The sequence below is a fragment of the Astatotilapia calliptera genome, chromosome 18 (genome assembly GCF_964374335.1).
Source record: "Astatotilapia calliptera chromosome 18, fAstCal68.1, whole genome shotgun sequence".
Taxonomy (NCBI): domain Eukaryota; kingdom Metazoa; phylum Chordata; class Actinopteri; order Cichliformes; family Cichlidae; genus Astatotilapia; species Astatotilapia calliptera.
Window position 1 is genome coordinate 7791722 of NC_137439.1, and position 15682 is coordinate 7807403.

At 40.4% G+C, this 15682-nt stretch overlaps 1 protein-coding gene across 12 annotated transcripts in view; it reads left to right on the forward strand.

Moving 5' to 3' along the window:
* Positions 1 to 15682, forward strand: part of pard3ab (par-3 family cell polarity regulator alpha, b) — a 245924-nt gene that overhangs the window by 186740 nt on the left and 43502 nt on the right. The window contains exon 24 of one of the 12 annotated variants that reach the window (XM_080293278.1): positions 7625 to 7845. The exons of the other annotated variants lie outside the window; for them this stretch is intronic. Within the exon in view, the coding sequence (XP_080149404.1) occupies positions 7625 to 7679 (55 nt within the window). The 3' untranslated portion in view covers positions 7680 to 7845. Of the gene's footprint in view, positions 1 to 7624; positions 7846 to 15682 lie in introns of those variants that run through there. 12 annotated transcript variants of the gene reach the window in all.

The window sequence follows — 15682 nt, forward strand, 5'->3', positions numbered from 1 at the left end:
ATTTCTCTATTATTTATTTTAGTATTGGCAAAATTAATTCATGAATACCTCTGGAGTCAGATTCCCCCTCAGAAGCCACTTCCCTCTAAGCCAGGTGACGGGCTGCCAGTCACAGTTCAGCAACCTTCTTACCTGTACTTCCAAAGTGCGGCTCACCTGTGGTATTTCAGTAAAAGGTCTGTCCAGGTCTCATTCCGCCTCGCCTCCCCAGCTCTCGTAACTCTGAGGCGGCATTATTGCACAGAGACGGCAGGCTAGCTATCACACCTGGAGGAGAAAATAATCACAGCAACAGAAGGCAGGCGGTAAATGTCAGCTCGCCGACTGCTAGACACCATGAGCTGCTCTCAGGGGGATGTGGGAATACTCGGGGGAGGCAGTGAGTGAATGGAAACCTTTGAATATCTGTCTCTTTTTCTGTCTCTCTTGACCTTTCTACCTCTCTTTCACTGTCTTTTGTGCTCTTGTTGGTTTCACCTTATTGCCACCTTTTCACTTTTATTGCATTTCCATCATTTTCCTGTCTTCCCACGGACAATACTACCTGAGCTACTGGCAGCTCAAACCTTCAGTCTCATTAATTGAGAGCTGTCAGTCATTTTTAAAATAATCACCCTGGCTTGACATAAAGAGCCTCTTTGTCATTGACACTGTTTTGTTTCTGTAGAGCAGCCAAATGGCACCACGAGACTCCCCCGCATAACCAAACGCCAACTCCACAGCAAAGAGCAAACAAAAGCCAGATTGTTTTAAAAATCATGCAGGTCGTCAGAAGCAGAGTTCTCAGCACTGCACGCCGGTGCTGAGCTGCTCCCCAATCCTGCTCCGATCGATGAACGCGGAGATTTGTGGCCCTAAGATGGATTTGGGGAACTTGAAGCAAATTGAGGAAAACCTGCTGTGCAGCAGAAACGTAGTCTGTGCGGGCAAGTAGCTCCACAGCTGAATGAATGGGTTTGTCTTCCTTGTGGTTTTCACGCATCCCCAGATGACCTCAGCAGCCTGTGTCTACTTCAAGAGTGCCGTAGCACGTATCGATTCATAATTCATTGTGCTGCTGTTGTCACTGCACACTTCCCTCCTTTTTTATTTTTTGTTCAGTCCCTGATGTGGCACTGTATTAAGGCATGCAGATGCACAACAGAAGATGATATACTAGCATTACAGATACGAAGCCTTATTTAATTAGGTGATGGAATTCACCCGTGATTTAGGCTTTAATCATCATCATCTTATTAAAATCTGTAGCCATTTCACTCATTTACCACATAAGCAATTAATGAGGTTTTTTTCTCCTCCCTCTCACTCAGACTACTGGGATTTTCTTAGTTTAATACCTCTTAGAGATGGGGAAGCATGAGTTTTGTGGAAATGCTGCTGCAGTTTAGGATCGGCGACAGGCAAATGGATTAGGCTGAAATAATTTTAATAAGCAGATTTTTTTGAAAATTAAATCTCTTTCATCAAGCAAACATTTTAAGTCTTTACTACTTACAAATATGGAAATATAAGGATTTTCTGATTGTTTCTTTGTAAAGTTGAATGTGGCGATTCTGGACCGAGAAAGCAAGTTAAGGACAAAATTGTGATGGAAAGTTTGCGTGTTCTTACAAAGAAAACTATGAATCGATTTGTAAAGAGACGGTCACATTTGTCAACAAATAAGGAATTAAAACAACAAATACATCCCTAAAATCATGCTCACAAAGCTTTTTTCGTTGTTTTCTCTAAGACATCACTGTTTAAAAGAGACGTGACTCATTTGGACATCAATGTAACCAATATTGGTCTCTTCTGATAATGTAAGTGGCTCTGGCAGGTTTCAGAGCAAATAATAAAGTCTTTCCTTGCTTCAATAAAGAATTTTCTATAATTTTGCACATAGCTGATACACTGTTTCTTTTCATAATGTCCTCCTAGCTACCTATTCTCCCCCAGAACACTTGCTCTTTTCAGGAAGCTTTGATTACAGCAGTGTAGCAGCCGGGGACACAAACGTCTGAAAGATATTGTGTTCCTTTCTCATCTCCCCCGAGTATTAGAAGAATATACCTTTTGAGAGATTCGGGAAGCACGTTTCCTGTTTCCTGTCTGCCCCCCTCTGCTGAACAGGAAGTGAATTAGATCCTGCAACGCCAAGCACATCGGGGTGGGTGGCAGAGTGTGTGCGTGGGGGGGCTCTCACCTGACAGAAGGGGGGGTTTGTTATTGTGGGATTCAAATGGCAGTGTGAGCTGATATCAGAGCTTGAGGATTGTGGAGATTTAATCAAAGCAATAACATGTCCTTAGAAGCAGGCAGTGAAGGAAAATGTTATTTTTCCTCCAACATTAACACTTCTCTCTAAAATGGCACGCGTGTGAAAGGTTTCATTGTAGTCAGCGTAAATGCTCGACGTGCACAGGATGTCGCTCTGTGTTGCGTTCGCTGTTTTTACATCGTTCAAACCAGGAAACTGTTTATTTGCTCGAGAAAAGCAAATTGATCTCTGACCATCTGTTAAGTTGTGCCCATTACACGCCCCAAATCATGGCTTTCAAAATGTCACAGTTGTGTTTTCTGCTGTTTGTGTGCGCCTTTTGTTGGTGCCGCGATGTTGTGACTGTCACAAGATTATGACTCGTAGTAAAACTGAAGAAGACAAAGCTGTGGCAGAGCGATCTAGGTTCAGCATGTTACATAAATATAATAATTATCTTCGCATAGTATCCTTTTTAACATGGCTACATTTTGATTTGCACTGAAAACACAAAGCACAAATTAAAACGCCGATCTCTGCGAAAACCATAAGATGCAGAGCAAAAACAGAACTGCATGCATCGCAATGCTAAAGTATGTAAACGTGCATAAAAAAGAGCATAATAAATCATGTGAATGTTCATGTGAGGCATCAAAATAATGTGTTGCAGTAGTCTATACGAGGCCTGCCAGCTACAGTATGGTAACCTTTATCCCAGTTGTTCTTCAAGTCACAGAATAACACAATGATTGACAGGCCATAAGACTAATAATAACACAAAAAGGGGCAAAACAGCTTAAATACAAGGCAACACGACACCGAACAAGACACAAGTCTTCCTTTTTCCTGTTACCACTGTTCCTTCTGCTGCTACTAATAGTTGCTGATCATCAGCATTGTCACCTTGATCTTCCCAAAACATGTTATCCAAACGCGTTCTAGCCAAAAGGAAATTCATCTGTAACCTCGTCTGTCACTTTGAACACAGCGAACAATAAGGCTAAAAATATTCCCGAGTGTCCAGATTAGAATACCAGAATCCCACCGCCCCCGTTAGTCTCTTAATTCCCTCTGGGCCTGTAAAACGTACTATTGGCTTTCTTAGCGCTGTCGTGCGGGTCACTCCAAGGGGAAACGCAAAAAAAAGTAGCTGCAGCTGCATAAATATCCAGTGGAATTCATTTTTAATTGCCTCTTTTTCCTTCAAACAAAACACGGTCAGAAATTTCAATTTAACCGCAGTGGTGTAAAAACAAAAACAGCTAAAGAGGCTGGAAGGAGCTTCGTGTGTGCCTTTGGGAGCCGTCTACCGTTTCCTTTGCTTTAAGGAAAATGACCACACAGTCCTATAGGCTCAAGCAGTCTGCTGCAACAAGCCTGAAACAAAATTTTGCTGCTTTCAGGATAAAATGTGTTTCTTAGATGTCTCTTATTTATATCCACAGCCGCATATTTTAGCGAGACAGCATATTGGAGCACATGATGTTTTAGTTGTTACTCTGTGGTTTACCGCGTAGGTGGTACGGTGTAGTATCAGGTTGAAAACAGTCTTTTTTTCTTTCTTTTTTAATGTTTTTGTTTTGGCTCTCAACCAAATTGCATAACCTCACTGCTGAGACATTATTTTCTTTCTTTTGCTTTCCGAAGCCTGCCAAGCTAAATATTGTTCAAAGTGTGGTGATTTTATCCCCTCTCCCCCAGTGTTTACCCGCTATTGCGACTAGTGCTTTTAGTATTTATACTTGGCATCTGGTAACATTTGTAGCCTAGGAAGCGTAATTAAGAAGTAATGGGAGACAATATCCTGTGAAAGTTTTACCAGCTCACTCACTGGGTGCTTCTTTTCTGTTTACTGAAATTAATTACCTGAATTCAGTGAAAACATAATGTAGACGGCATGTTTTTAAGCAGCTTTATTAGCTCTCGACGTTTGCTGTATCACACTCTGCCCCTGTTGTGTGAGAATAAGTGTGCAAAGAGCCAAGTGAATTAGCAACCATTGTTTTATTCCCCTCCCAACTACGAGGCAGCAGTGAATGCTGGGAAGGCTCCGAGGGATTTGGCGTGATTTGATTCTCCACATTTTCCGAGGAGGCGGCGCTCTTATTGAATCGACTCCATTACATTTCATCTCCACCGGGGGAATAAGAGGCCGCAGAGGGAGCACGCACGGCCGTGTTGTATCGCAAACGCAACAGAAACGGCAACGTGCACAAACAAATCGACAAGTACTCACCTTGCAGCTTTTTATAGGTTGATAAGATGAGGTGTGTGTGTGTTTGCACCTGCGTGCATTTACTATTGGCTTCATGTGTTTTCTGTGTACATGTTATTTAGTAATGCGAATCTCTGCTGGTGGTTTTGTTGTCTTTTGCCTAGTTTAGATGCAGGTGCTACTCCTTCTGTTGGGTTTTGCTCGTGTGCACGTGTGTTTGCAAAAAAACCCAACTTTTTTTTTCAAAGAGTGAGGATGACAAGTCAGAGCTGTGACTCAGAGATAGAGAGTGATGGCAGGTGTGCAGCAGCATGCAGTGAATACAAAGCCCCTGCCTTTTCTAAACCTCTAAAAGGATTTCTGTTGTTGGTGAAGTGAAACCAGAGCTAGATTAACCAGCATTGTGGCCCCATTGTGTCTGCGTTCCTGAGTGCATATGACAGCGTTGTTACATTTTCGTTACCACTCGGGGGTTTTGCACACGTCGCTTAGTCATAGTTTGGTTTCAAGCATACATTTATGTAGGAATAAACACCGATTATGCTTGATGTTGGCTAAAAAATGCTGAAGAATATCCTTATTAAGTAAGCATGGCCATTTTCCCCCAGTGGTCAGTGGAGACCAAACGGAGATCAAAGGAAAAGAGTTCAAATTATAACACAGTACAACTCGAGAGTAATGGTGGGATGGGTGCCAATAATGAGAAACATTGCTATTAATGTGTTAGAGTTTGCCTAAGGTGTAATTTGTACATCTTATATGGACAATGGAATATAAATGTAGGGTTTATTTTTGTAGGGGAATTGTAGCCACGCCATTAAAAGTTAGACTCGGTTATGAAATTTGGTTCCAAAGTACTTGGAATGTTATTATGCTTACCGGTTCATCTAAACACACTCGCCTTTCATTCTCTTTTGAGTAGACGTGCATCTAATCCAACATTCCTGTCTAGTCGGGATCTTGTGATTCTCATGAGTTTAGAGGACAAAGAGATTTAACGGGATTTTAAAAGCTTAAATATAATTATGTTACATTACATACAGTGTACAATGTAGGATGGGACCAGCAGAAAACAAGTCTTTTTTTTCTCATTACACCCTATAATTACCAAATGACTTTGTCAGTGATGTAATCCCACACACCGTGCTTCAAATGACCTCCTCTGTTTGGACGTAGAGGAAGTTGCGTTCTTTGACTATTTAACCCATTATTGAATTGTCTTATTTCTGAGTAATGTGAAGTTTACCCACCAACGTTTTTACATTTTGCTATAATTTATACCCTAAATTAAAGTCAGTAAGTAAAAAAGTACATAGAAAAGTTTTACTCCTTCCGCCAGATCAACATGGATTCGTAGGAAGTTGCAGCTGTGACTTTTCCCATGTTCGCAACCATTTAACAGACAACCGACTTGAGAAAAATCAAGCTCGGTCACATCTTTCTGCACCTCAGCTGCTGCACTATCACAGTCAAAATGTTGGCTTTCACTCCGATACTGCATATGAATGTGCGTTCCCACTACTCACTGAGCAGAACAGGATGTCTAACTACAGCTTGGGGAACGTCTCTGCTTGAGGGTCATCATGATTGCTTGAATTTGTTGCTGTGAATGTTGATCCAGAGCCTGGTGATGAGAACGGGGACAGAATTTTGATAAGCTGCCACCTTTTTTGCCTCGAGTAAGACACGTCTACATAACACAGACATAACTGAACTCTTGCACCTGAGAAAACTCAAATCTACAGCAGAAGGTAGCTGAGAAAATTGGGGATCTGATCGCTGCTAGCATATATTAAAACTATAAAAATGTACCTTCACTATCACTTAAAGCTAGCAAGGTTTGTTTAACCTGTGAAGACTAGAATGCAGGTTTCTGTAGGCATGGCAGGTTAACAAACTGTAGGAATAAAATTGTCCTTACTGAGCCCATAATCATCATCGTCATCTGGCAAATGCTGGTGATATAACCTCAACTCTCTTTTGCAGGGAGTCAAATACTGATATTAGGCCCAGAGTGTCGATAACGAGACGCACCAGGTTTATGGCGATATTTAGACAGGTCTGACACTCAACTCATAGCATTTAAAGAAAAAAAATCCTTGGGCTGCACATTTAAACACAGATTCAGTGCCATTTTTCTTTGCTCAGGGATGTTTTTGAGCGGTATCGTTTAATCCAAGATATAATTGTTTCCTAAACGTAGCCAGGGAATTTTTGTTGCCAGACCCAAACAGCGAGTGAAAAATAAAATTAAAATGAAAACAACCTCCAAATTTGCACTTGTTCACTCTTTAAATGAAGACATTTTAGTTCTCTGAATCAAATATCAAGGCATCATTGCCAAAGGACACATTGAGCATATCTCTGTGGGAGATGGTGGTACACTTTCTTTGTGGTTTCCAAGTGCACACAACAGGTCACGCATTACAGCTTAACTTTATTTTTTCCCCTCACACCCAAAATTGGGTAAAAAAAACTCTATTGACTAAAATTTGAACTAAAATCATTTTGTAATGATACCAGTTTTTTGTTTGTTTTTTGATACTCTAACCTTGGGGTCTGAGGCTCTTTAGATTCAGTCAGGGTTTCTGCAGGATACTAATCACATCTTACTTTATGAATTTGGGACTGCAAACCGTGGAGCGATCATGAGTTTGAGTTTCACAGTGACTTATGATGCAGACAGATGGAATCCAACTGATATGTGTGAAGCAGCAGTGGAAAAAAACACTGATACAGATGTTCATTCATCACCTAAAAGGATGCATTCATCTAATGAGTAACAGTTTGGAGAAAATAAGGGAAGTGATTGTGCTTAATGTGGCTCTAAAAACATTAGGACGTCTCATTTTGATCTTAAAGTGTACTGGGTGTTTGTTTTTTTTTGGTTCTTTTAAAAATAACATTTTTGTTATGCTACAAGAAACTGGCAGGCTCATGTATCAACTATGTAAGTGCTTTAATTTTTCCTTTTTGCTAAAGCATATAGTTATATAGGGCTGGATCAGGTGGCCCTGAATTCTCCCTTAGTTATGCTGCAATAGGTGTAGACTGCTGGGGGATTCCCATCATGCATTGAGTACTTCTTTTTCAGTCAGCTTTCTCACTCACTGTGTGTTAATAGACCTCTCTGCATTGAATCATACGTGTTATTAATCTCTCTTCCACAGCATGTCTTCCTTATTTCACCCCAACTGGTCAGCAGATGGCTCCGCCCCTCCCTGAGCCTGGCTCTGCTGGAGGTTTCTTCCTGTTAAAAGCGAGTTTTTCCTTCCCGCTGTGGCCAAAGTGCTTGCTCATAGGAGGTCATATGATTGTTGGGGGTTTTCTCTGTTGTATTATTGTAGGCTCTACCTTACAATATGAAGCCCCTTGAGGCGACTGTTGTTGTGATTTGGCGATAAATAAAAATATTGAATTGAAATGAAATTTAATTTCTGTAATGCCATGTTTTAAAGCATGTGTGGGCTAATTACGCGAAATGCATACTTTCCATAGTTGTATTGTCTAAATCTGCCGCTCATGTACTACATGAACTTTCTGAAGCAGCAGCAGGATAAAAAAACTGCCTGTTCTACACATGCAGCTTTCTGTCTATTTAATGCAAACCGCTGAACAATGAATTGCAATGAACAAGCTGGGTTATACCACTCCTCATGCCTGCTGTTTTGCCAGCCGGCCTTCCATTTAAAATCATTTGAAATGGCTTCCACTGTCCTTTAATCAGAATATTTCATATATTAATGATTATGAATCGGAGTATAGCGTGAGATGGGTTGTATTAAAGCTAAGGCCGGTCAGGAACCATCTGCTTCTATATGGGAGAATCAGTTATACTGTAAATGAGGAGAGACAGGCCAGTCGTCTTGCACTCCTAATCCTTGGATCAAGGCCAACAGCTACAGAAGAAAGATGTGTTCTGCCCCGGGGAATCCTTTATGAATGTGGGAGAGGACGCCTCTGTGGGTTTTTAGGGGTCATCTGGGTGTTTTCTGGGTTGGAACGAAAGCAGGCAGGTGAAAGCTTTATTTCCACGTTCTTCTTTTTATTTATTTTGGAAGAGCAGAGTCATCCTGTTTAAAAACGGTGACTATGTCACTTGTGTTTTATAAACCAGTGATTTAACTAACATTCTTAGGTTCTTATTCTGGTCCTGTTTGTCTTCTCCTTAGAAGGGAATAAAAACTTATTGTTGGTTCTGAACAAAGCAGCTGGAGAACAAACTTCACTCAAAGTCACAGCTTCGACTGTTAATTTTTTTTCTTGGTCCAAATCTCTAAAGTCTCGTTATTTTAGATTGTAAAATATGAGTTGTTTTAAATAGCTTTAAGACCAGGTGGATTTGGCCCTGTCAGAATACATGGAGGCCCTGTAAATCAAACTTACGTATATATGGCCTCAACATTCAACCCTGTGGAGATGTAGCTGGTTAAATGATTGGTTCTGACTATTTCCTGCAACAGAAGACTGTTGAATATGAATTTTACTGATTGAAATAGCTACATGTCACACAAGTGAAGAAAAGTATGACAGATCATTCCCCTCTGTCTTTACAATTCAAATCTTATTAAACCCTTACATTAGTAGATTTAAAAAGAGAGGTAACAAAACCCAAATAAAAAGATAAATTCAATCAGAATTAATTGAAATGAGCAAATATTTGTGCATTGAAAAGAATGTATTCATTTTTACACACTCGTCCCTCCTTTCTGAGGCTGCAAGTCTGTGAACATGATGCGTCTGCATTGTTCTCACGGATTAGTTCTCATATTTACACATCGAAGCATTGACAATACACCCGACGCATTTTTAAGGCGAATTTCACCACAAAAGAGCCTTCACGACCATCATAATGTAACAATCTGTGTTAAACAATGACGTTTCCTGCAACACTAAAATATTCATATAATTAATATCCTACCAGCAGCTACCGTTTAATGGTCTGAGAAGTGTGACGTCAAGTAACAACATTCTCAGATTCATAGTAATCCCTCCACAAAAATAACAGCTGTGCAGAAGCAACCGAATCCCCCCCTTAAGTGCATTGTTGATTGATACAGTGATGAGGATTATGTCTCGTATTTATGTGGTGGATATCGATGCTTGACATTCCAAACATTTTAATGACAGACAACCTGCTGTGATCGCACTAAACACTGCCACCCTCTGAGTCCTAATCAGAATTAAGTGTTTGATCTGAGCTTACGTGAATATGTACAGTAATCCAAGATTACGCTGTCATCAAAATAATTAGTGGAGTGCAGTTCAGAGTGCAAAATAGTATAGGAAAAGGGAAATGTCTTTAATATAAGTTTGATGCACTGAACTTTTATTTTTCCTTTATCCCAAATTTACAAGCTTATTCTTGTAGTCTCTGTGAGATTAGAAATTTTTTTTAACCTACATGAATGATTATTTATTTATTTATTATTATTTTCTTTTTTGAAGCAAAGCCCACACCAGGAAAAAAACATTTGAAGATTCATAAAACAAAGATGGTTTTCTTAATTGGCACCAAAACCTGATATAGATTCAGATACTCGATCTGTCCTCATGAAAAAGCTTTTTCTTCTCATTTTTGGGTCAGTAACTTTATCTCAACCCTTTCCATTTGTGAGTAATGTTTCTCACAAGACCGCAGACATGGGGTGGAAGCCCTTGGGGACACTGGAAGGTATTAGAGTGAACAACAGAAAGCAAGGAGTGGTTAGTATTGAAACTGCAGTGCGCACACACACGGATACATATTGTGAGATTAGAGGCGAGGAAGATCCAAATAATGGTAGCTGGAATTTATGAGTATAATTGAGTTTGAAGTTTTTAGAAATTTACTGTGTCAGTGTTCGACTGTATGTGTGCGCGTGTTTATTGTCAGGGACAGTCTGAGGGCCATCTCCACCCAGTATTGACCATGTCTGATGGCGTAATGATGTCATTCCTTCTTATTTGGAGCCAGACTGTCCGTCCATCTGAAGACCTTTAGTTTTAGATTTTCTGAAAATGCCAGCAATGAAAGAGTGGTACAAAGTACAAGAGACTGGATGGAGAAAATATTGGGGGAAAAAGTAACAATTAACTATTAACTGCTTACTGTTACTACACGTGACATTGCTTATTGATTAAAAAGTTGTTGTACATGAACTAACCTAAGTAAATACATTTCTCAGTTTGACCCGTATGTGCTTCTTTACCACAAGAATAGTGCTTAAAAGATATTGTAGTTTTATTTTCTTATTTTATGCAAAAAATAAATAAATAAATAAATAAAATTTTTAAACATGTCCAAATAACTCAAAATAAAATCCCATTCTTAATTCAGTTTAATTCAGTTATATTTACAAAATAATTTGGTGCTATATAATGTAACGACCCTATAATATTACAGAGAAAACCCTAACAACAAGATCAGGGGGTCATTATGAGCGAGCACTTTGGCAACAGTGGAAAGGAAAAACTCCCTTTTAACAGGAAGAAACCTGTGGCAGAAGCAAAGGTTATTAATAACAACTTAAAGGTGCTGTTGCTTATAAATAATTTGTATTAAGGTTAATGCATATTAAAAGTAAATAGTTAAGGAGAGAATGGTCTTAATTATTGGAATTGTGATTTTACAATATCTTAATGCCAAATAAATCGATAAGTGCTTCATAATGACGGAGGCTGCAATATGCTCCTAATATTTACAAGCCAATAAGAAAGTAGGAACTGGCAAATACGTGTTTTCAAAAACTGTGAATGTATGAAAGGAATCACATGTTGCCTTTAAACCTGACAACAAAAACCTTATTAAGCAATACAGGTTTGTAGTAAATCAGCATAGCAGCAATAAAAGGATTTTATGAAACTGGAACATCATGATGTTCCTCGAAGTCGCATTGCATTACTTTGTGACTATTACAACGAGAAGAGTTCTTCGACCAGGCAAGTTGAATAACTGTTTTTATCAACACCCCAGGGAGGTCGTTATAAGTTAAAGAAGTCTCTCATAAAAATAAAACTGTTCTCACCATATCTCCAAAAATCTGAAAGGTTTTTACATTTAAGCTTTTTACACTTAAGCTTTTACTGGGTCAGATCAATTATTTAGCACGATTAGCATCCCTGTGTGTTTTGTTACTAAGATTCTCACCGATTTCTGTGTTTCTTTTTGTGTCTTTTTTGGGGGGGGATTATTATTCATTCAGTTCAAAGGTTAGAAAGAAAAATGTTTTCTTCAGTTTTCTTTAAGCAAGAATAAAAATCAAAACTGTCAACTTAAAGGCACGACTCGTCACAAAGCCTGGAAGCAGTGAAGCCATTAATGTCACAAATGTCTCTGCAAAATCCACTTAACACTAGGAAGGCCCAGGCTTCTACCTTTCTACCTTTAAAACCCGCCACCAGCCAAATGGCTGGTAGGCTTTTAGCTAAGCTTTAGCTTCAGCCAAGTGGAAGCTAAATTGGCTAGTCATTCATATGTATATTAGGTTGTTACCTGGGAATTCTGGAGGGAGGGGAGTGGGGGTGTGTGATTGAGGGCGTGGGGGAGCTGCTAAAAGCTGTGCACAGTCACCAACTTGGAGTGTTTCAGTTTGCCGTCTTAGGGAGGACATTTTTACAAATAATAATAAAAAGTGAGAGTACATTCCAACATTTTCAGCAATCACTCACAATCCTGGCACTGCCATGGTATCTGTAGTCTGCATTTACCTTGGCTTGGCTTCCTGATCAATTGTCCACTACCAAAAGGAAGCCAAGCCCTGTGATCACACCCTGTTTTGTTGTAAAGGATGACAGGGCTTGATCAGTCGTCCATTGTGGCATCGTCCATTGTGGCATCAATGTGATCACACCTTGTTTTGTTGTAAAGGGTGACAGGGCTTGATCAGTCGTCCATTGTGGCATCAATGTGATCACACCCTTTTCCCATCAAGTTTTGGGTGGCCTGCGACCTAAAATCCAAGTACATTTGCAATGTCTTCCCATATCTTGGCAAGGACCCCAATCGTCCCACTGGGGAGAGACTTTCTGAAAATGTAGTAATGAGGCTGATGGAACCATTCCTAGACAAGGGCAGAAATGTTACCATGGACAATTTCTTCACATCGCTTTCACTTGCGCAAAAACTTCTTGGACGGAAAACCACCATCCTCAGCACAGTCAACAAGATTCGCAGGGAAATTCCTCAATCCACTAGACAGACAGATCGCAGTGAATTCACCACTCAGGTATGTTGCAGGTCTTTTGTGGTTCTATGTTTATGTGTTTCATTGTGTGTAAAAGGGCTATGGAAATAACAATTTATCTTATTTCTTAGGTGTTTTCAACCTCTGCTGCCACGTTGACGGCGTATGCGGCCAAACGGAAGAAGACAGTCTATATTCTTAGCAGCATGCACAGCGTGGTTCAGACTGATAACACTACCAAAAGGAAGCCAAACACGGTCACCCTTTACAACAAAACAAAGTGTGGCGTGGATGTGATGGACCAGATGGTTCGGGAGTACACTGTCCGCAAAGGAACACGGCGCTTGTAAAAATGTGTACAAATGGTTGGTTTTTTGTACCGTTTTTATCAATAAATCTCAGCAACAAAGGACATACACCCATGTGTGTTGATTTCTCCCTAAGATGGCAAACTGAAACACTCCAAGTTGGTGACTTTTGGAGATTTATTTCCCTGGATGATTGAGAATGCATCAAACTGAAACACTCCAAGTTGGTGACTGTGCACAGCTTTTAGCAGCTCCCCCACCCCCTCAATCACACACCCCCACTCCCCTCCCTCCAGAATTCCCAGGTAACAACCCAATTTACATATGAATGACTAGCCAATTTAGCTTCCACTTGGCTGAAGCTAAAGCCTAGCTAAAAGCCATTTGGCAACTCTCCGGGTTTTATAGGTAGAAAAGCCAAATGGCTGGGCTCTGGGCCTTCCTAGTGTTAAGGTATTTAATATTCATCAGATCAAGGAATTTGCCAACATTTCTAATAGCACTCAAAAGCGCTTAACTGCAGCTGAGCCATCTCTGACAGTATGTTGCGCATTAGTGTGGCGGTAATGGTGTGCTGCCCGCGCGACATATTCTGCTTTATTTCCCACTGTGAATGGAATGCAGCCTGTCACAGTGGGAGCACGAGGAGACGGGCAAAGCAGAGGTGTAAGTGGGGAACTCTTGACCATCTGCGTTTTAGCACAAGAGTGGGATTCAGAGTCTGGTCTGAGCCTAAAAGGCTGTTGACCCACATTTTGTGTCATAGATGGCACTTTGTATCACTTAGCTGTCTGCATGCAACTCCCCGTGTCCCTGTGTGTGTGTGTGTGTGTGTGTGCAGGTGTTTAACTTGCAAGCATCATACAATAACTTGGGTGGAGTTGTGTCAATTCTTATTTACAGCATTTTATTTCATTTTTTTGTTAACTGAACTACAGTGTTTGTTTTTAACAAAGAATCATTAGTTGCATAAGAGGAAATCTGTGTAAATGAAATCTCTTTGGGACCGCTGAATGGACGAAACAAGCAGTTAAAAGATGTTTTCTTTGTGCTCTTGTAAATTATTCATTTTCTTTGAGACGTGAAGGCATAACAGAATAATTTATAATTTTCATGAATGGAATCAAACTGGAGATGTTATTACATGTCAGCTTTGTAATTACATATACTACTTGACTACTAGAACAATCGAAAAAATTGCCCCCATTAAAAATTAATAATTTATTCAAATCATGATAATAAAGAATAGGGTAATAAATCTTAGTTGAAAGACTCTTCAGGACTACCATTACATTCCCCCTGGAGCACCAACCCCTATCATGCATTAATCCATCCTAAACTGGACCACACTGGGAAATCCTTGGCAGGTGGGGTTATGTATTACCTAATTAGAGTTTTGATTTAAGACTCATCTCTAAATAATGGAATCACACACACACAAACACATGTGCGTACTGGGTGGAGAGATGTGGAACATATAAACGCAGGATGGACTGTGTTCGTCTAATAGTAGCAGGTATGTCAAACTAGCAGAGTAGGTCACTTGCAAGTTTTTGCAAGTTAATGCAAATGTGTGCATGCACTTGCTAGAAAGACGGGACCTAAAATGACCAGTTATTCAAATATGTGCCGTTAGGTAGACAAAGCATGGCTCTACCTGGGTTGTCCCTGTTTTTTTTCCCATTTTTCATTTTGATTTGAATCACAGCAGATCCTGAGAGCCTGCTGGTTTTCATTAGAACAGCCTGTTCCCTCTTAAGCCTCCCTCCCCTTCCTCTAAACCATAAACGCCTATGTCAGTCGGTCTTCAGTGCACGCTAATCCCACCAGCGCAGATATATGGCTACTTTCAAGTAGCTCAGTCATGGATTTCACATTTTCCTTTTCGTAATTCTTTCTTCAAAATGACCGCGGACGTTAAAGTGCTCCCATCTTGCAACCTGATGACCTCATTACAAATGGCACACGGCATGTAGGTAGATGTACAACAACAATCTGGGACAGTGTAAGTGGGGACTTTGGTTGTAAAGAAAGAGAGGAAGGAGGGGGTCGCGAGGAGTTGTTTGACAACGAAACAGTTGAGCCATTAGGGATGTACCGGCTGAGTTTGCTGGGAGTTACAGCATGTTGCAACATCCTCGGAAATTTTCACGCTCCCGTTCCTCCCCTCTTTAGACCTTCTCATGCTCATCCCCTATTCAGATGCTTACTCCCCAACAGCATATGGCATTCAGTATTAATGTATTTATGCTTCATCTTGCTGCTCTCCTCTCTGGTGTCAAACATTGCCGCTTTCGTTTCTTTTCTCACAAAATACCTGGAGCAGCAGGAGGTTGGGAAGTTAAAGAGAAAGTGAAGCTACTCAAACTTTTCAAGCTTTGCAGTTTGCATGCGTACGCAGAGGACTCCAGAGTGCCTCTGCTTACAGCTGCACCGCTGTTGGAGATGCATCACTTCTCAACTCCGCGATTATTAGATCAGAGTCAGCAGGAAAGACGGGGGAAATGAAAAAACACACAAATATGCACACGACAGACCACAGGGCATCAGAGGAAACTTTTTCATCACGCTGTCGGGAGCATAGTGTCCTCTTTGAAATAAAGATATTTACGATTATCCTTCCTTGGAAAAAGCAAAGCGTGACTGGTTTTTGATTTCATTCTGCGCCTGTCTTCTTCTTCTTCTTCTTCTTCTGCAGCTCATTACCAGAAAACACGCACTCATGCCTTCGATCTTTTCTACATTTTATCCAGCA